Here is a 23,112-nt window from a genome sequence, read left to right on the forward strand (position 1 = left end):
AGTCTGTTACATGTGTAACATAGTTTTTTTAAAGTTTAAATTACTTGATATTGTATTGGATAACGTATTAAAGAGTGTCAATGAGATAACAGGAAGGAAATTGTAAGAATCGTTTCAATTTTGAGAAAATTGATATAAACAATCGTATTGTCTTCACTTAATATTTGTTTAACAAATAAATGAATTAAATAATTTCCGTATATGTTGTTATGAATGGTTTTATTTGGTCGTACTTCCTGGCTGGTGGGAGGATAGACAATATTTAAAACTGAGATTGAAAGCGGTTACTGTAAAATCTTCAAACATAAAAGTACAAATTTGAACATTTAAGACAAAAGAAACCAAGGGAAATTCGTAACTTTAATAACCGAAGAGATACTGACAATGCCATGTTATTACAAAAGTCCAGAATTTTTTTGTATGTTGAGATATTTTATAATTAAGACATAATACTTTTATATTACTGCATTAATTATTCAAAACATAATTTGTATATTTTTTCCTCAATTTTGAGAGTAGAAAACATACGTTGTATTGTGTTTTTAGTAAACAATAATGTATCGGAACAAAAGAATGAATTGTAAGCTGCCCGACATATCTAATGAATTTAAGTCCTAACCATGTATAAAAAGTTCGCGCGTGTGAAGTTACTACATAACCATTGCGAAAAACAATCTAACATTAAATTGATAGTAAATTGATAGAAGCATACTCAAAAAAAAGTAAAATCACAAAAATACTTTACTCCAAGGAAAATTCAAAACGGAAAGTTCCTAATATAATGGCAAAATCAAATGAAAAACCACATCAAACGAATGGACAACAACTCCAAGATTTAGAAATTGTTTATGAAATATTATTGCATTAATTTGGTTAAGTCTGTTTGTTATACTAGATAGATCTACTGATATGATTGCGTATGTTGGTTATTGAACAAGATAGACGTGACAGATCATACGAGTGAAACAGGAACTGCTGACCCTTCAGGAGTACGTGAAAACCTCTGACCTCTTTGTAAGGTTCATGGTGCTCAATCTCTCGTTTTCTTTATTATGGTTTTAGATTTTAGTTTCACCATATTTTTGTTTCTGTTTTCAGAATATAAAAACGTCATAAGTGTCTGAGCAGAAGTTGGTGAGCAAGGTTATGTCAGAGAACGTTCCGTTCTATTCATAGAAAAGTTCTTTGGAGGATTCGAAGACCTTGATGATAACAATTCCGTATCCATTTCACATTTGATGCATGATGGTTTTAGGTACTGACGTTTTTTATCTTAATAATAGTTTCCTTGTTTTGTCTTTGTAAAGTTTAACCTTTACTGCTTAGTCTCTTTATTTCTTTTTCCAAGAATAGTAACTTTCCAACTTGTTCATTCAACAAGTTCTATTTTCAAGCAATATACATTTGACATGTGAAACAAAGTTAGCTTTATACTATTTTAGTAACCGTATAAATTAAAATTTTATATATATAATTGTATATTTACACTTTTCGATTCATATGAAACATGTACTGATATTTATTTCTCTCAGCCTTATTTAATGGAACTGGTTGTGTGTATTGATTATTCAGACACATTCAGACCAATTTACTAAAAATGATCCTTCAGTGAACTTTCAATTATGACATTTTCCGTAAATTTCGATGCGTAGTGTGGAAAACTATCAGTTGTAGTCCAGAACCTTTCGTGTTCTTTTCATATAAGTTTTTTTGTAAAGGATTTCGCAATGTAGTCGTATTGCTCATTTCATCTGACATCAATGACGAATTTCATGTCATATGATACGAATCCATTAACTGGTTGTCAATTGACAAAATACTTCATTAGAAAATTGTCAGTATTCTATTTTCATCTGAACATGATATTCAGTAAATCAGTTTTCCTGAGTCCATTGTTTTGAGGCGTTTTCATACACTTTTTCTTACAGAGTCTGAAATATATATATAATAATAATAATAATTTGGTTTATTAAAGCGTCACATACTTGTCTACAGATTTTTATACAGATTATATAATATACATTACACAATAATAAAATAAAACAAATAAAACAAATACCCAGCCTAAATAGGCTTATGAGACACTATATATACAAATATATATCTATTTAACAAATACAAATTTATATATATAACATGTCATTTAACAATCTTAAACTTTCTTTGCCAAATTATGATGCAATTTTAAAAGAAAGATTATTTCGCCGTCAAAATAATACATACGCGTCTGGTCGACCTTGTTTTATGCTAATCAAACAATATCAACGGATTTTGTAGGTCGATGATTTTGCAAGAAATCAGTTTCAGAAAAAATATATATTGTTTCCTCCGACGGTTTGGAACACTATCAGTTTATATATAATTTCAAATTAAAGAACACATGAGTTTCACTGTGAACAACTTTGTCTGAGGTCGTTGCATCTGTAGTTTCTTATAAATTGATATTTATGAACGGACAGTAAACGGGAGGAATGTTAATAATTATTCAGAAGCCACAAACTTATTTCTGAGCTAATATTCTTCTGGAAAAAAAAACCCACCAACAGCGGTATTAAATTGGTGTGAAATAATAAACAAAATAAGTCAAAAAGATTCGCAATTAAAGCATGATTCATTTCTTGTTGTATAAAAAAAAAATCTTTATTTGTACTCCAAATAAATGATTTACATGAATCCTTGTAAATCCAAAAATTTCTTTATTTAATTGCAAACTGACTAAAATGTTATCAATATTATAACATTGTCATCTTTCTTTATTCTTTACATAATACGTTCTTATCATTACATATTACATTTGAATCTTTTGCTTAATATGTGTTTTTCATTAACACCTATTGGATAAAATAGTTTTAAAAATAGAAAAATGCGTGTACCAAGTCAGGAATATGACAGTTGTTGTCTATTTGTTTGATGTTTTTGAGCTTCGGATTTTGCAATTTTATTAGGGACTCTCTCTTTTGAATTTTCCTCGGAGTTCAGTATAGTTGTGATGTTACTTTTTGTCATAGTTGACTCACCCTCATTTATTAATTCATCATATAAATTTGGATTGTTTTTCACACCAAGTTCCTCATAATATTGTGTCGGGCTAGAATGAAAAATTAAGATATGCTAACTTTGAAATTAGATATAAGTATATAATCACACTGTACTAGTTTGGTCAATTGAATCGAAAGATTGAATATATTTTGTGTAATCGAGAAACAGAAATTTATGTTCTTAAATGTTATCCAAATCTTGAGAGCAAAACTCATTTTTGTTTATACTGAATTGTATTTTACATTAAATGTTCTTTCAATGAATTACAAATATTACCTTTTAGCTGTGGTTTCTTCGCAAGCTGTAATGAATAAAAATAAGAATGAAGCAACCTCAATTTATTGGAGAAAACAACGTAAACAAGACATGCATTCTCCTGTTCAAAATGCTTTCTTAAACTCACTTTGATAACATTTAAAAATAATAATAATACGTAGTACATTTATAAGACAAGACAAGACAAATTCTGAATTTGTTTTGCCTTTTTTGTTACATTTTGCCATTGCCAAATTATAACTTCATATTAATATAAAACGTCCAGTTTTCCTTCTGCTGCATCAGCAGTTACAATTTACGTCTGTCATGGTTATATAATTTAAATATATTCTACATTTGACCCACCTTCAATGTTCAAATCGTCATAAACATATGCTTCGTTCTTTCGACCAAGATCTTCATAATGTGTTCCAGAGCTGTAAATATAAGCAAAAGTAGTTTATCGATTTTCAAGTCTCCTAATAGATAAAGATTAACAAAATCAGAGTTACAAAAACAACTAAGAAAGTCTAATAGGACCGATAGTTCGTCGAAATGATAACCTCCTATATAACCATCAATCTACTCTCAGTCAAAATCATATTCGAGAATAGGACACACGAGGTAAAAGTACGTATGAGATGACTTTTTTACTACATAATTAAAAATCTACGACTGCAAAAACATGTCACTAATAAGGTCAGCAAAGACTAAGAGTGTCTATCGATTTTTTTAATGGAAGCGTAAAACGTATGTTGTCGATGTAAGATCCTCAATGCTCTTCAACTTTGTACTTCTCTGGCTTTATATATATATAAAAAAAAAGGAGATGTGGAATGATTGCCAATGAGACAACTTTCCACAAGAGACCAAAATGACACAGTAATTAACAACTATAGGTCACCGTACGGCCTTCAACAACTATATAACTAATTTTATATGAGCGTCGCTAATGCGTCTTATGTAGACGAAACGCGTGTCTGACGTACTAAATTATAATCCTGGTACCTGTGATAACTTTTTTAGTATTTTTTGCTAAAACAATATTGCAATATATACTGTGAACATGCACCAGCGTATTGTACCATTTGGAATAAGTGAAGGTCAAACAATTGTCTGTTACTGAGAACATCATGTTTCTCATAGATTATAGTTCTAAGTCTTTCATATATGTAATTTTTTTAGAAAAAAATTAAGGTATGAAGCAGGCCTTCTTGTTTTAGTAGAATTCCTAATTTCACGTAAAAGTACATTGTAAGATATTTTATTCTTTAGATATTTGGGAATGATTTGTTTAAATTTTCCATAATAGTTGTACAACAATAAATCGGCTACTAAGGGTGCACAATAAATAATCATAGGAATACCGACTGTCTGTGTGGAATATATATCCATCAACTGCAACAAATATTTTGTTGATAAGAAAATTCAAGCAGTTAAACATACCATTGTCGATGTGTTTGGTCTTTAGCATCATTCCGGTACTTAAAAGTAATATTTTTAAAACCTTAACACGAAATATGCGGGTACGGTTCTATTTTTTTAAAAGCTGTTCAGAGTTACAATGTATTAGATCTTTCAACTAGTCATCGGGAAAAGGGTGCAAACCAGCAAAAAAACAATAATATTATGATATCAATGCAAAATGTAAAATTATTCATGATTTTAAATTTTTCATTAAATATTAAGGGTTTGAATATAACTCGTCATAATATCTAATGTTGGACATCTTGAAGACCTTGAAATATATCGTTCGTTGTATGGATTTTCGTGAAGTAATGTAATCTACTATCAGGACGGGAGATTTTCATCTTGAATAATACTTAGATACCATGTCGTCAATGAATGGGACTACATGCCCAGCTATACAAATAACTCATATTATTGTTTCACCTTCACCGTCTATGACGTAACACTCTCGCAACATTTAATTACTAGTTTGATTTATGCCAGTCTCTATGTCTCTGGATAAGAAACGTCTTTTTTTACTAACTGTAGGGAACTACCAAAGATAGTAACCTACATATCTTTAAAAAAAAGTGTCAAATTTCCAAGGTCACTAATATTATGCTGGTACTTAGTTGATAACATTGACACTTTTAGAAAAGAACAGAAATTTAATTTACTGAAAGAGAAATAGGGGAAACCGTGTTGGTCTCGGGGAAAAAGCACAAGATAATTCATATTGAAACTTCATTCACTCAAATTTTAAAATGGTTCAAAGCAGGCCTTTAGATAAATTTATTGATGGTTAAACAAAATTAGAAATTACCTTTGCCCTCCGATTTTCTGTGACTCTGCAAAATAAAAGAAATAACATATGTTATCACATCATGCAGGTGGTACTAAAACTGGAAATGTCCATATTACAATTATTATATTTATTGTATCGTAGAAATAAAGCAATTTAATTGCACACGCGCAAGATATTTATTCGAAAAGTGCTAGATCACGTCAGAAATTCAAAGAAATTGCCCTGTGAAAAAATTTAAGTTAAGTTTCGTCTCTAATTTACCTACATTGTATCTGGCTAGGTGGTTTCATGGCAGTCAGCTCTCGTCCAAGAGTGTGATGTAGAGGTTCAAATCGCAGGCCAGCTCAAACCAAAGACTTTAAAAATTATATATCCTTCTTTGATTATACATAGCGCGCGGTTATTAGGAGGAAGAGCAAAACATGGTCAGCTCAGTTAGGTGACATTGAATGTTAAAAATCTGGTTCAGTGTTTCGGTTTATTACAAAGCTTGGTTTAACTTAGATATCACATAATCTTTATATAATCCTTAATATGCATTGTATCTGCCACTGGACGTTAAACAGTCATCTTTCCATCCATCCTTCAAGCTTACCTCTTTATTGTATACATTTTCAACATTAAATGAAACATTTTTTTTTCATGATATCTCTTGTTTTAATAAATTTCATAGAGATAAATGTGACATCACCTTTTTTAGTTAAATCTTCATAAACATTAGGGACATCTTTTAATCCAAGTTTTTCATAATTTCTTGAGGACCTGTAAAATAAATTTATACACATATTTGTTTTTCTGTAGTATAAATATATGCTTATATATATGTTGACTGAATATCATGAAAATGATACAAACTAAATAGAAATTTAACACATGTATCGAGGTTCCGGTTCCAAGAATGATGCATTCGGAATAGGGACAAAAATGTTCTTCTTATACACTTTTGTTTTCTCTGAAAAAATCTGTTGACTTTGGTTCGAAACATGTTTTGTTCCGCCTCACTTGTATTCTTATATTTCTATAACTATATAACATGAAGGGAAGAGCACGATAATGACAGAAAAGTATAAGCTCTGTCTACAGATTTTAACATGTGACCTTTATTTCAAGTCTTTAAATAAAACTGAAAACGCAAAAAAATGAAAGAGATAATATATTTTGATTGTATAATAATATACCTTAGATCTCTGTTTGTCTGTAGAGCTGTAAGTTACAAAATAAATATAAAACTGCATTACAAAAATCATACAACAGGCATTGGTGTTTGTATAAAAGATGTCAGTGGCATGTACCGGATAACCCTTTTGTTTAAGTACAAAAGCATTTGAACAATTAAATAAAAAAACCAATCATTCATCAATGAAACAAGTAAAATCTTCACTTTTATTCTTTGATATTAAAGTAACGACAGATACAGAGAAGAACGCACAATTCAAACTATATAATTTAATTTATCTTTACCAGTTTAAGCACTTGGAATGTATTTCATTTTTTATTTTAAATAAATGCCAAACCATTCACATCGATTTTGTTACGGGAACCAACATATTACTCCTGAATCAGCAGAGCATATTGTTTTCAATCATTTTATGAAATATAAATTCAAATAACCTGACCTCACCTTCATTGCTCAAATTGTCATAAACATTTGGGACATCTTGCAGACCAAGTGCCTCGTAATGTTTAGTCGGACTGAAACAACAATGAATACAACAGAAAATATAAAATCAGATATGTAAATAAAGGCAACAGTAGTATACAGGTGTTCAAAAGTCATAAATTGACTGAGGAAAAAAACAAATACGTGTAAAACTATAAAAGGGGAAAATGGAACAACATGAACACTTAAGTGCAACATCAACAAACACCAATATATATAAAAACGAAAACAACTGTAATATTCATGACTTTGTACCGGACATTTTCATGATTTTAAGCTGGTTCGAGACACATTCTTATGCTGTTTCAGGTCACTAATTCTTTGAAAAGGTTACATAAAAATAAATTTTAATGTTATCAAATTAAAAGACTTTGGTTACGTAGTATACAACCAATAAATGCGACTATCTTAACTAACTACCTATAGTAGTGATCACATTTTGACCGATCTATAAAAATTATAGCTTTGTATCCTTGCTCAAGTACTTTTAGTATACGGACATAATGTGTACTTAGTTGTGCAGTGTTTGAATGTGCTAAATACTTTTCTTTAAATGGTGTTGGTATGACTAAATAGTTTCACAAAACACTGGTTAAACTACACCATGTAACGCATCTATACTATCGGGACCACAGTTGCTCGTTATTCAGTGTGGTCGGCTAAATTAGTATGGCGTTCATTATCACTGAACTAGTATATATTTGTTTAGGGGCCAGCTTAAGGACGCCTCCGGGTGCGGAAATTTTTCGCTACATTGAAGACCTGTTGGTGACCTTCTGCTGTTGTTTTTTTCTATGGTCGGGTTGTTGTCTCTTTGGCACATTCCCCATTTCCATTCTCAATTTTATAAATGTAATAGATTTTTCTATATAAGTTGTAATTCTGGTTAACTGGTTTAATCATCGTGTTTTGTTTTGTTTTAATTTTGTCACTTGAAAATAATTCATCTATTGAACAAAAGGAAGAAAATCTAGTTAAAAATGTCGTACCTTTGATCCCTGTTTTTGCTTGACGCTGTCAAAAGACAAATGCAATATGTCAATGCACAGGCATATCTAATTGACAGTTAATCTACATATAGCTATTACTGAAAGCTACGGATGTTAAAGATTGGTCACCAAAAACAATGATAAAATACATAATAGGTTTGAGAAATAATCTATTCATCTTCGATGATTACAACGACAAGTGATTTTCTAAAAAAGTTCTAGACCCCATTATCATTCATTTGTCTATCGTAGTCTGTTTTGCTGCATGTTGTTTGTCTCATTCGTGTATGTTTATCTCTTTTTAGATTTTACTCCCCTTGCGACATATTTATATATAAGACTTATATATACTTCAGTGTATACAATGAAAATGAATTAGAGGTGGGGTCTATGACTACATGTGATTCACTGAGAAAATAATTTACTGCATGGTTATGCGATTTTCTGCATTTATTGATAATACAATTATAAACAATTGCAAAATTGTAAACATTTCATAAATTTGTCATCTATTCATACCATTTTGTGCACCGCTGCTTTTTTGAACTTCTTCATAGTTGTGTGTGTGATCCTCAGTATCAGTCTTTTCGAATTTGACTGTGCTAAATATGTACAAACATTATTGTAATTTAGTTTTATGTTTCTTGTTTATTACCACAACTTAGTAACATGTACGATTCGGCAAAGAATAAAATAAACTAGTGACAACTGATGCGCTTTAAGAAAAAAGTATGTGCATTCGTTCTTCTTTTTCTGAGGCGATATGAGGATTCCAAACACATAAAAAACAGATGAATCTTATTGAATGCTGATGTTCTTGGTGAGTATGTATACTAAATAATAAAATTTCTAGCTGGTAAATGTTCTATAATACGTACTAGCTGTGAAGAAATAGTTCACAAAAATATTGAACTAAATTTTGCAATACTATTTTTAACAATTATATGACTGTGTCAGTATATGTTATTTGCGGTTTGAAAATAAAACTATTAGACTTTTCTTGTCTACAGATCTTGATATTTATATTCATCAATTGTCTTTGTTAAATTGCAAACGCACTTACGCTTCACATCGTTGATGCCCTGAAAAAAATATGTTCGTATAAGATGGATGTCAAATCCTTAGTAATATATTTTAATTTCTTAAGCCATCAGGACGAAAAAGGTTAACTTCTTATTCGTGACATTTGATTCGAGCGTCACTGATGAATCGTTAGTAAACGAAACGCTCGTCTTGAATAACAAATCGTAGTCTTCGTATCTATGGTCAATGTATACACCTTATCGCTACTGTAAATTCAGAAATTATTGCGAGGTTTTTATTATTGCGAATAATGCGACTGAGTTGTAAACGCATTAATTCAAACTCGCATTTTGTAATATTTTAACTGAATTAAGCATGACTTTTCTCAAAATTGTAAAAATTAAAATCGCATTCAAGTGTAAAATGACAAAATCGCAATAATTAATGCACGCAATAATTTCTGAATTTACAGTATTTAGTCCATTCCTGGAAAAACAGTTATTTATACAACTTCCTGTTTAGGTCACCGGCCGAAACATGGAGGTCATCAGTAGTGAGCTGAGGGAGAAAAAACTTTAGAAAGTGATCATCAAGAAACTTTGATATAGTATGATCCACTTTTTTCGAAATTAAAATTGAAGTAAAAAAATATTTTGTTTGAAGTATTTACGGTAGTTTAAACAGGTCTCATTAAAAAGTATCATGCATAGTGAATTGTTTCAACAGGGTCCCAGATAGCTTCAACTGGATGAAAAAGTTGTGTAATTTTAGAACTTATCCGGAATGGAATAAATAGCGATTAGGTGTATTGTATATGAATATAACACTATACAAGATATGTAAAAGAAGCCAAAGAGTCATTCAAACTCATCAGTCGGAAATAATTGTCAACGCTATGAAAATAAAAGACAAAGATCAAATGAAAAAGAAAGATGTTGTGCGTCCGACGCCATTTTTTAAAATTAATTGATGGGTAAACAGACAAATTCTAAACCAAAGGATATATACATTATTGAGTACATGAGACGCTAGACGTCGTTTAGTCGTTGTTTAATTTTAGATTGTTGTTTGTCATTATGTCGTCTAATCTTTTAATTACCAAACGTGACTTATTCCCGATTGTGACTGTTTTGCTGAGTGTGAATTCGCATTACTATAAGACGTGTTACGGTACTTGTCTATCCCAAATTCATGTATTTAGTTTAAATGTTTAATGTTGTATTTAATTCTCATCGGATTTTGTCGAATGTGTTGACTTCTTTTCTATTATATTTATGTGTTATGGTAAATAATATTAATCACCGCATTCATTTATTAGATTTCAATTTGTTCAACGTAATCAGTGCGATATTTTACGTTTGAAGTGAGATTCAAAACAAACCGGACATAGCTTTATAATATAGTTAATTGCTGCCTTAGTTTGCTATAAATAAATATTGAAATGTGCATTGTTATTAAGTGCATTATCAGTATTTAGTTCAAATGTAATCTTGGGTCAGTCCTAGTTCTATCTTATTCATTCAAATAACGTCATTTTCTATTTTTTGATGATCTGTTTTACAAATTCAAATGACGTCATAATTTTTTTGTCATTTTTTCCAATTTCAAATATGACGTCACTTGGCGTTTAGGTTTAAACATATTCGGATGTGTCTACATATTGTGTTGCAAATGTCTGGTTATGTACTGTATTTCAGTTGTTTCATGTAATTAGTCAATATTTCAGTTCTATCATGTACAGCTTTTGTTTATTAATTTTATAAATTTACTGTTTGCAAAAGTATAAATTATTCTAAATGATAAGGATGTTCTGGTAACTAACGGAAAACCCTGGCCGTTTTTGGCACAACTTTTTTGATCTTTTGGTCCTCGATGCTGTTCAACTTTGTGCTTGTTTCGGCTTTCAAACTTTTGTATCTGGGCATCACTAGTAGATCTTGTGTGGATAAAATGCACTTCTGGCGTATTAAAATTTTCAACTTGTTGCCTTTTGTTGGCTGTTGTTCGTGTGTTTCTTTGTCAATTGTATTCTCCAATGTATTTATATTGTAGTCCTGTAGTGTTGAGTTGTCATCTTAATGTTATATTTCACATGGCTATAAAAGGGGAGGTTTGGCATGCCACAAAACCAGGTTCAACCCGCCATTTTTTTCTTTAAAAATGTCCTGTACCAAGTCAGGAATATGGCCATTGTTATATTATAGTTCGTTTCTGTATGTGTTACATTTTAACGTTGCGTCGTTTGTTTTCTCTTATTTTTGAGTGTAAATTCACATTGCGATAAGACGTGTCACGGTACTTGTTTTAATTTTTTATTTTTAAGAGCCCAGGACGTAAAACATGAAAGAGTGAGTAACTCGAACTACGTTTAGATACTGCGCTGATCTTAACATTATTCGGAAGGGTAATTAAATCCTGTTATGTTCTAGCGATACCAATAGACAACTTTCGAGTTCGATGCATTTCCGTCAAAAACTTTGGTATTAGTGCACGTCATTTGTGTGTTTAGGAGCATCGTCTTTTCCGTTCCAATGTTGAGCGAGTGGTTGGAAAACTATAATGTTATATTGTACAAATTCTTCTGCAAATTGAATTCTTATAATCAACAATCAGCACTGCTGTCATTAGGAAATAGTGATTAGTACCTACAGAACAATTATTATTTCTAGTTTATACTGCACAATGACGATCATTGAGACGCTTGATGAACGTTAATAGTGCAGGGATACAGGTGATCCCCTCTATCTTGCAAATGACGTCATAAAGGCGCGCATATTGACAAGTTCTGGTGACGGATGAACTCGAAAGTGGTCTATTTGTTTATTTTTTCTCTGTTATTTTTTGTAACTTTAAAGCGTGCCGATTTAAATTTCGTCTATATCTAAATTTATTAGTATATCATAACGACCTTCGTCCCTTTAAAACTCTTTTGACTTCTTTATTTTATTATGTAAATCTCGATTTAGTGTATATGCAAAACATGTAGACAGAACTAAAGTTAAAATGATGGTTGACAAGCTTTCTCGTTTGATAAAACATGTACTTTGTTTGATGTATAAAAAAGCACTGCATGTTAAATATCACAAAACCCAAGTTCAATATGTCTTACCTTTTCGTATCCTAATGATAAGACAAACCAAAAGCACCATTAAAACAATTAAAGCCACCAGGCTCCCACACACAGCACCAATAATTACACCTGATGACAAAGTTGCTGGTTTTGTTGTTGAAGCTTAAACAAATAGAAAGCATCCGTTCAGTGTTTACCTAATGGTATATATTCTATGACTTCAATTAAAGAAACTATTAGCAAATAATGAACAGTTATAAGAACAAAAGAAGTAACATATTGAATTTTCCATTAATATTTTTGGTCGATGTTTATAATTATCGAATGCCGTAAATTCACCATATATATGACCAGAACAATTCATCTGAACCGAATGGACATTCCGTTACAATGAGCTAAATACATATAATCATCAAGAAATGAACAATTTACATTCGCAAATGCAAATTCGTTCACTTTGGTACCACGAAAGATTTGTATATCACTGACACAAATTAAAGGACAAAGATCACTATTTATATTTGATTTCAGTACAATGAGATGTGTTATTGTATTGTAATTATTATAATTATTTATGTTGGCCTGATTACTGTTGTTTGGCCTGATAGTTGTTTACAGAATAATCTTAGAACTGTGCAGTTTAGAAATTACTGGAACAATCATAGATACTGATGGAATGAGTAGAACTTTTCATTTAACTTACATAATGCTCCCAGAATGATCCTTATAAAAGATGCGTTATTCAAACTTCTAAAAGTTTCTAGAATCTTCCGTTCTAGTTTTCCAGAGCATTCTGTTTCTACAGTGTTCTAGAGATTTCCGTTACAACTATATATATACAGACGCTAAAGTAAAACTTTCAGACTAAGACATCGATAGACATTAGTATTCACAGCATTTGAATTGACACTTTCATTCTACATTGTACAAACAACATCATACTAGATTGTGACCTTAGTAGTGGACGTAATAGTCTGATTGGATTCCCGAGAAGATTTCCGGATACCGATAAAGATTGGACTCATATTTTGACAGTTAAGTTGACAGTTATATTTGTGTTATACTTCTTATAAACTTTTGTATAATAAAACTTGTTAAATTTTATTATCGATTTGTGTCTTTTGTTGGCTGAAATTTAAAGGTGATTTCTGACCGTAACATATGAAATAATGTATAACAGAAAATATATCAAATTGATAACTATCGGCTGGTCAATTTTTGGGCATACAATCGGCCGGTTGTTTATAACAAATAAGCAGCAACCAATTCGTTTAAACCACAATTTGATATATTTGGAACTCATAGCAGTTTTCGCAGTTTGACAAAGTTTGACCGAAATATTTCGTTGTTCTATGCCTTTTCACTTTCTAACTGGATTAGATACAGTATCACTTTATAGACTTAACTCATACTTTCTCTTCTGAAGTTATAGTAGTTATTGTTTCGAAAATATACCTTTTGTAGAAAAGTGTTTTACATTCTTGTATGAACAAACTACCTAATAATTATACGTTGAAACTATTAATCATGTGAATAGAAAAATAAAAAACAAAACATCATTTTTGAAAAAACAATGTCTATTTTTTGTCGTTCTCTCATGTTCCCAAACAATTCATATGTCAGTTAATGATGTTCATTTTGTAAAATACAAGTAGTCTTTTTAAAGTTATAATACACGATATACTTTGAACTTTATTAATCTATAATCATATATGGGGTTTTTTTGTAAGTTAGTTATGTCTTACTTGATAGTTCCAAAACCACAGTGTGTTCTACAGATTTTCCAATACCATTTTCTAATATTAAGGTATAATTAGTGAAGTCCTCCTTTGTTAAATCATTAATTGTTAGAATTGATTTATAGCCATCTACTTTGACAGTTTTTCCATGGACAACATCTTCCACCTCGGTAAGGGATTCCGAAAAAAGAAATTTGGTTGATGTTTGAATCTGTTTTCCTTTATTGAACCATGCATTGTAAATGAACTTAGGAACACTGAACACGTGAACAACTATATGAACAGTTGTACCAATATCTCCATACTGTATATTTCTTGCATCGTTGTCTGAAGTAAATACTGGTTGTGCTACATAAAAAAAGTAAGTATCACAGACTCATCAGTGAGTCTCAAATAAAAAAAAATAACTCTAAAAAATGAAGGAGCCTCGGAATGTAAGCTTATCCCCTAATTGTGTAAGCCTTTCTGTAAAAAAGTGCTGAAGAATAAATGCAATACAAGTGGGTAAAAATTCATCCGAAAAACTGAACTTTGACAACATTACATGTAGCTAATTCGACGTCAAATCCGATTTAAATGGTAAAGCTAAGATTTGAAAATACATGTACAGTAATGATGTAGGTTCAACATTGTTCAATCTATCCATGCGATTCAAGTGAACTGGCTCAAATCTTTCAGATAGAGTAAACCTCAACTCAGCATAAAAACAATCACTTTCCTTTCTTATTGTTTAAGAACGTGAACGATAATTATATGCAAATGCTATGTTAGTTTTGTATATTGTGTTTTGTAGTCTGTTACGTTTTTTTTGTGTGTCTTTTTCGTTGTTAGTTTGTCACTGTTTTACAACTTTTGATATCTTCAATGTATGTGTTGCCTCTCTTTTACATCAGCTGAAGAGGTTACGGAAAACTTGAGAACATTGGTTGCAATTAATGAATCCTAGCACAACCGTTGATATAGATGAACATCGATTTCAAGATAGTGACATGAATTGTTGTTCTTCAATTGAGTACAAGATCAAATAGATGCAATCATTGGCGAGCAGTTTAAAGCATTTGCAATACTTTATTTCATGAAATACAAATAATTGTATAACAACTAATCAGAGAATACCATAAACAGTCATTTTTGCCGCCCCTTGCCGCTTCTCTACTCCATCCGGTCCTTGAATACCATTACTAACTGTACACACATATTCACCGTTGTCTTGATATCTGAGTGTTGTTGGAACTAAAGGCAGTGTAAGGATAGTGTCCCCGTCCAGTTCTCGAATTATGTGTCCGTACAAAGACCTATGCTGCCACTTATAAAAGGTGTATGTATCAGGATAACCATCAGCTGTACAATTTATTATTCGTGTTGGATCAGTCATTTCATAGGTGACATTATAAACTGAAACATCTGGCGGAACTGTAAGAAATTCAATTCAAATTCAAGTAATCGCTTACACCTCTTTTAAATGTTCATATGATAATCTGATGAAAATATGATAACACATTTGAAGACCATTATCAAGGAAATATTTTGTTCCTATATTCTATAAAATACTCAATAACGCAATTTTCGATTTAAGAGTTTTTGGATAAACTGAATGAATTGCGTCAATCCATTAATTCTTGTAAAGATTTGACAACACTTGTTTCATAGAATTATTTGAAACATTCAATACACAAACTGATAAAACATGCAAATGTAAATGTTTTCTGTTTTACGGTTTTCCCTTTACTGATCACGCTAACATATGCTGGCACAAAAGTAAAATTGTTATCATAAGTTCATTGAGTGATAAAACATTCATTTATACTAATACAAAAAAGAAGCTGTAATATGATTTTCAATGAGAAAACTCTTCAAAAGATACCAAAAAACTAAAAATATTATAATAACTAATCATAATGTATTAAATTGGATGGTCTGTAAAACATGGTAAAGTCTTAACATTTAAAAAAATACGAAACACCTAAAATCAAGAAACCATATTGTTAGATAACTTACATCTTACGAATAAATTTATCTGGTTTAAAAATCCACCAATGGTGTTGTTTGCTATACATTTTATCGACTGTAAGTTGAAATTTCTGTCCACCGTATATGTTAATGTAGATGTCACCGTGAACGTTTCATCGACCCCTTGTTTTTCTTTGGATAATGCTAAATTTGTTACATCAGTTTGGCCTATTATCCACCAAATGGCGGCAACAGGACGGCTCCCGGTTGATGTACAAGATATAGAAAATGGAACCATCTCAAATGTATTTACGAGCGATGCACTGAACACTGGCATTAAAGGCATTACTGAAATTAATTACGTATTAGAATGATTATTGACATTTAATTAACATTGATATCCGTCTGTACAGGTGTGTGCTTATACCTTGGTGGCATTCGTCAGTTTTCTGCTCTTTATTCGGGTGTTGTCTCTTTAACACATTCTCTTTTTTTTATTTTCAATTCTATTATCTGCATATTGATAGTGCATAATATGGACTGCAAGTCAAAATTTGACGTTTTTTGATGTGTGGATGAAGTGAACTAGTTAACAGAAATACTTCATATGTGTCAAGTTTCAGTATGATAAGTATCTAACAATCTATTTAAAGGATTGAAGTCATGGTATTGCCAATGTTATTTCAACTGATCGGGCGGAGCTTACGTTTTAATTTGTATAAGGACAGTCTATTTGACGATGTGTGTGATTAGGATGATTGCCGTTATAATTATTACTGATTTCTTATCACCTATCAGTGCCATCAAAGGAATTAACAAAAGAATAACTGGACACTTCATTGATGAGTTATCCTAAAACACATATCTATAGATGGAATGGTTTATTATGAGCGAAACGGTTAAACTCCGCCCAGTCAAGTGAAATAAATTGAGTAATAGTTGTGTGTAGGTTTTTTAAGATAAAACAATAGAACTTTTTAGGAGAAATATATAAGGGTAAAGGGGTTCAAAGATCCAACCAGCTGTTGTGTGATGGGTTTTTTTTTAAGTAAAATAAAAATAACATTATTGATGGGGGAAAATGCCGGGTAATTGAAAGTATCAACAATTCTTTGTTGTTGAGAGGCGAAAAGACTATCCGAATATTTAGCATGCTTTATGACATGGTAGTCTATAGTTAGTTATCACTGATTGAGGAGTAATTAAAATTCATTCATGGAACAAATGTCTGCTTTTAAATTGCAAAATTATTGTTTTAACAGAACATTACAGTTTAATATGGAATGATGTTTCCAAAAATGTGGCCAATGTCTGAAATATTTGTATTTTTTTTATGTTTTTTAACCTTTGTAGTAATAATAAAGCTCTTAATATATCCAAAAGAGAAAAAAAAATCTAAACTTTAGCAGAAAATTCCCCAATGTCAAACTTATGCTTGTTACAAGATGTGGTTCTCTTATATATATCTTTCATAGTTTATATGTCTCTTTTAATCTTTGTTTCATTATTATAAAAATAGTCGTATCATTTAAAATATTAAATATTCATAGCTTATCCTATAATATAACTTTCCGTCGAGCAGCACCCTGAAGGAAATTAGGCTGACAATTTTGTAACGGGCCATAATGTTATATTAATCCATATTGAAAAAAATGGCACATTTCATAAATGATCAAATTATGAAAGTTTACAAAGTGTACACAAGAAACAAGCTATTAGAAGTTCTTAAAATAGTTATCAATAAACCTATATAACAAGTAACCCGTTTCTAGTACTTTGTGCTAAGTATTTAAATTTGATGACCATGATATTCCTCATCAATCATTCTGTGCGACTATAATTGGGCATATTCAGTTATCTTATTATAGAAATAAATTTGATACTTACGATGAAGATATATTAAAGCAGTAGTTGTCATTGGAATATTCAAAGCAGCACTAATTGCTATACATGAAACATTTGTTGTATCATAAATTCTAGGTATGTTTCGTAAAACGTATCGCAATTCCTGGAAGCCAGTTTGAACAGTTGTACCAAGTACTACAAGGGATAATATAGGAACAGGAACTCCCTGAACAGCAATACATTCAATAAGCAGATCGTGTCCTTCTGTTCCAATCAAGGTGTTATCTGTAGAGGCATTTTGAATAGTCAAACGCAAAGGCTGCTCTAAAGAAAAAAAAATATTGATTTATTTGTTTTAACTATATTTTTTGTCTGCATTGCTTTTTTAATTATGTTTTTAAAATTTTTTGGAAGATAGCCAGAAAGATTGTTTCGCTAAAGTGTGATCAACTTGAGTGGTTTGATTCAATTTTTTTTAATTCAAAACAAGTTTGCGGTTACTATTATCATAGCAAATGGTAATTTGTATGGGATTCGAAAAATGTGTCCGGGAAGGTAATATCTCTTACTGTGGATTATTATTTGTTGCAATAATGCCTACGGTATTGATTACTCAATGTGTTAGTCTAGAACTAACATATCTCAATGATATGTACCGACCTGCAAATATATATTATATTTCTCAAACTGTCACCAATAGCTAATTTGTCAAAGCGGGTATATGTTACAAGCATTTTCTCAATTTAGGCATTATGTCAAATTACTGACATGTTTATGCATATTTTAAAATGCCTTAAAAAGTCATTTTGTAAAATGCCTGAGATTTTAAATATTTTATTTTAAAACATAATTGTTTACTTCAGTGTTCATGTAAAGAATTTAATAACAAGTACAAACTTCAAACTTTTAAACTGCATGCTATATTTAATGATAGAATAAATTGGTATATGTGATATTTCCAGTGGTTAAATTTTGGGAAATTCTATTCAGTTTTAGGCTTTTAGGCATTTTAGGCATTTACAATTTTGTCAGGTATTTTATAAAATGCCTGGACAAAATAGTCAATTTATAAAATGCCTAAATCAGGAAGGCAGTTTACAAAATGCTTTCAAATTTCAGTCATTTTACATAATGTCTAAATTTAGAAAATGCATGTTACATATATGAAAAGAGGGGCAAAAGATACAAAAAAACAGTCAAACTCATAGATTGAAAATAACTGACAACGCCATGGCTAAAATCAAGACGACAAACAGACAAATAATTGTACAGAAGAAACAAAATAGCAAACTAAAGATTGAGCAACACGAACCCCACCAAAAACTAGGGGTACTCGCAGGTGCTCCGTTAGGGTACACAGATCATGCTCCTCATGTGGCACCCGTCGTGTTGCTTATGTTATTAAAAGGGTATTGTAGTAACGACATAAGGAACATTTCCAATATCCTCTGTGAAACGATTATTTCATAAAGCACACAATTCAAGTTTAAGCTGAGAAATCGAACAAATCGTTCATTTTTTTTACCAATTATGGTTATTGTTGTCATTATTATTTAGATATAAGAAGATGTGGTATAAGTGTCAATGGGACACTTATCCATCGAAGTCACAATTTATAAAAGTAAACCATTGTAGGTCAAAGTACGGTCTTCAACAGGAAGCCTTGGTTTACACAAAACAGCCAGCCATAAAGGGCCTAAAAAAATGACAAGTGTAAATCCATCCAAACGGGAATGCAAATAGTCTTATTTATATAAAATAAAAACAAGAAACGAGAAACACTTATGAACCACGCCAACAAATGACAACCAGTGAACATTAGTTTCCTGACTTTGAACAGGTGCAAAGAATTGCAGCGGGTTAAAACGTGTAGATGAATACCAACCTTCACCCTTCTCTGAAACTATAGTGTAACATTACAAAATAGAAAGACACACAATAGAATGTCAATTAAAATGGCTAAACTCAATCAATAGACATATTAACACAAGTGAACATACACTGAACGAATAAATTTGATATATGATACAATGTGCGTACACAATCAATAAAATAACAGAAAAGTTATTAAATGAACAGTAATATACCGCTGTTAGATGTTACACAATTTCAGAAAAATAACAATAACCTTGAACAAACATCTGCCATTTACAATAATCTTACACACAGGTGAATGACAATAATTCTGTTGTTAGGTATACAGTTTAAATACTGTCTATATTGATGAAAACGTTGTCATGAATTTTATTGTTTAATTCAATGACAAGATGAAGTATTTTTCAAAATCATAATTTCACATTTTGAAATTATATATATACAAATAAAAGTTGAAAATGGAAATACACATTGTAATATAATATACAACTGTGCTTAGCTTTTGCTCAGGCAAAGTTATATTTACAATATTACTAAAGGAATCTGATATGCATCAATTTTGGGAATTTAGTGCTTTGTATTGATTCTTATACGTAAGACACAAGTTTATGAATATTGTAATCTGCCAGATTAAAAGTCTAATTTTGGCTTTAATATTGATTCTAATATGACGTGCTTCTTTCTCTTTGTAAACAACACCGTGATAAAATTCTCGATATATCTAGACTTAGCGCAGACTCAAAGATGTACACAAATGGCTGTTTAAATATGCCTCCCTCGTAAATCCACATGTATCGTAACCTATAACGGTTGTGGATTTCGCTGTGTTAACAATTACAATTGAATAAAACCCTACAGAACATTTATTCTGATTCTGATGCATAACAAAAAGAATTAACACATTAGAGAACGGAAAAATGGACAAAAACAAAACAAATTCAAATTCCGCGAAATTCCAGTAATGATTTTTGCGCATTAACATCATTTCAAAACATGACGTCATACAAATGAAAACGTCAAAGCTGAAGGTTTTTCTATTGCGTTTACCTTCTAAACTCGGATACAATTGCATTAAAATAAAGTATTGAGGTAGGTGTTGCTTGTTTTCTGTTCTATTGCAATATTCGCACATTTACTGATTTCAGCAAGTCAACATGGCGGCTCCTTGGTTACAACATGTCAACAGTGAATTTGACGGTAGCTTACGATAAAAAAGGCAAATCTAAAATTGCAAATGTTGGGTTTACTAAGAAGTAAAAAAAGTAATCACATTTTTTTCTAGCGGTTAGTTAAGAAATCATTCATGCAGGTTTATTAGTTTTGTTTTACATTTATCGAACAGTGGGTAAAATAGAACAGCCACACACACGGTATACCCATCATCGCTTCAGTTTTTTTCATGATCGTATTTGTCCTATTAGAATCGAAATAATTCATGGAAGCCATAGATTTGTTGGAAATTTACACATGGCCTGGGCCGTGATATTCGTTAATTTTATCCCTCGCTAACGCTCAGGATAAAATTCGAATATCACGGCCCAGGCCATGTGTAAATTTCCAACAAATCTATGGCTTCCATGAATTATTTCTTAATTCACTTATAGGGTCTTTGCATCGGAACGAAACACATGTATTTAAAAAAAAAACAGTTATTGGCATGACACGGGTTATGTTCTTCTCATATATCTTATGATAGTATGATACTAAACCCCTAACGGGAGGGATTGTGCCTGATATTCATATGATGAAGACATAATCTTTCAATCAGTTTAATTTAGGTCTGGAGCTGGCATGTCAGTTAACTGCTAGTAGTCTGTTGTTATTTATGTATTGTTGTCATTTTATTTATTTTCTTTGTTACATCTTTTGACATCGGACTCGGACTTCTCTTGAACTGAATTTTAATGTGCGTATTGTTATGCGTTTACTTTTCTACATTGGCCAGAGTTATAGGGGGAGGGTTGAGATCTCATAAACATGTTGAACCCCGCCGCAATTTTGCGCCTGTCCCAAGTCAGAAGCCTCTGGCCTTTGTTCGTCTTGTATGATTTTTAATTTTAGTTTCTTGTGTATAATTCGGAGTTTAGTATGACGTCCATTATCACTGTACTAGTATACATATTTTTAGGGGCCAACTGAAGGACACCTACGGGCGCTGGAATTCTCGCTACATTGAAGACCCCTTGGTGGACTTCGGCTGTTGTCTGCTCTATGGTCGGGTTGTTGTCCCTTTGACACTTTCCCCATTTCCTTTCTCAATTTTATTATGTATGAACATATGAAAACTCTCATTAGATTTATAATACTATTTTTAATAACATACATCTTCCTACCGTATAAAATCAGATGAATGTAGTATGATTCAGTAATCCCTCCTCGACATATGTAAATCCCCTCATCATTGGGTTGAGCGTTCAGTACATGTAATCGGTAGTACAAACCAGTGCTTGTGACTGATACTTTGTACTTTGTAGGATCAATAACAGAATTCTTATTAGATATAATGGTAATATTTTTGTACCATTTCAGGTTCTCCCTTTCATATCTACACTGAAGAACTGCTTCATGTCCTTGTTTAACATACGTTCGAAAAGGATCTGACGCTGTACCTGAACCTGTTGCATCAACGTCTAATACAAATATATCTGCAAAATGAATGAAAACATCAATAATCACATTAGAATGAACAGTTGAATTTTTAAACAAATAATGAACAATAGATTGGTTTAAGGTATGGACCCTTATTCCAATGAATAATATTCAGCATGATAATTCTTTGTAAGTGACATAATTATAATCAGTTTTATACTTTACAAAGATATAGATATATTTTTTTTAAGTTTGCGAGAACAACAATCCCAAACTAAATCAAGAAAGTGAGTTTAAAACATGTTTTTTTTTTTAAATATTCCGTTTATAACTAATTAACTTATCAAGAAACTGTGGTGCAATTGATCTTAGAAGGATTTGACTATTATTTTTAGTTCCCATTCGGACAATGAAATCTATATGCAAAATTAAACTTAAATGTGTAATACTGCGACCAGGTTCAATCAACTCTTTTTTCTTAAAATGTCCGTTTATGAAATACTTCGTATTTATGTATGTTGGCATTTGTTTGTGTTGTTATTCAGTATTTTTATTGTTCTGTTGTTTCTCTCTTATAGTTGATGTGTTTCCCTCGGTTTTAATTTGTATCTCGGATTTGTATTCGCTACATCGATTTATTACTGTTGAAAACCGTATACTACTGTTGCTTTTATATATAGTCGATTTCTGTTACTTCAGCTTATAAGAAAGAACTTTTTGTGTACATTTCTTGCTGATTTTAAATAATTTTCATACTTCAAAGCGCTTACTAAGTTAACCATCACCAGAAAGCATAGTTGCAACATAAATGATGAGTCTGCTCA

The 23,112-nt window shown here is 31.2% G+C and overlaps 1 protein-coding gene and 1 long non-coding RNA gene across 3 annotated transcripts; both read right to left on the bottom strand.

Annotated features, from left to right (window-relative positions):
* Nucleotides 1-2,884: 2,884 nt before the first annotated feature.
* On the bottom strand, nt 2,885-8,224 carry LOC139524367 (uncharacterized). 2 transcript variants are annotated; one of them, XR_011664783.1, is made up of 8 exons: nt 8,198-8,224; nt 7,170-7,240; nt 6,727-6,751; nt 6,240-6,310; nt 5,567-5,591; nt 3,661-3,731; nt 3,316-3,340; nt 2,885-3,088 (listed from the first exon to the last, which is right to left on the bottom strand). It is a non-coding gene; the product is annotated as an uncharacterized lncRNA (long non-coding RNA). The 2 variants fall into 2 exon arrangements; XR_011664782.1 differs by lacking the exon at nt 8,198-8,224 and having other exon boundaries at nt 7,170-7,338.
* Nucleotides 8,225-9,155: 931 nt separating this feature from the next.
* LOC139524366 (protein CEPU-1-like) lies at nt 9,156-22,381 on the bottom strand. Its single transcript, XM_071319128.1, has 7 exons — nt 22,033-22,381; nt 17,867-18,148; nt 16,028-16,327; nt 15,146-15,442; nt 14,036-14,377; nt 12,330-12,452; nt 9,156-9,279 (listed from the first exon to the last, which is right to left on the bottom strand). Exons 2-7 carry the CDS (start codon nt 17,895-17,897, stop codon nt 9,257-9,259), a joined length of 1,116 nt encoding a protein of 371 aa, XP_071175229.1. The 5' UTR covers nt 17,898-18,148; nt 22,033-22,381; the 3' UTR covers nt 9,156-9,256.
* Between the last annotated feature and the right edge of the window lie 731 nt (nt 22,382-23,112).

The sequence above is a fragment of the Mytilus edulis genome, chromosome 5, assembly GCF_963676685.1.
Source record: "Mytilus edulis chromosome 5, xbMytEdul2.2, whole genome shotgun sequence".
Lineage (NCBI taxonomy): Eukaryota > Metazoa > Mollusca > Bivalvia > Mytilida > Mytilidae > Mytilus > Mytilus edulis.

What these genes read in the sequence shown, in the direction of transcription:
- LOC139524366 (XM_071319128.1), bottom strand. Translation starts at nt 17,897, where the DNA reads ATGACAACTACTGCTTTAATATATCTTCATC. An exon ending in GGCAAAAATGACTGTTTATG is followed by an intron (nt 14,378 to 15,145) that starts GTATTCTCTGAT and finishes TTTTTTATGTAG; the next exon opens with CACAACCAGTATTTACTTCA. An exon ending in TGTGGTTTTGGAACTATCAA is followed by an intron (nt 12,453 to 14,035) that starts GTAAGACATAAC and finishes TATTTGTTTAAG; the next exon opens with CTTCAACAACAAAACCAGCA.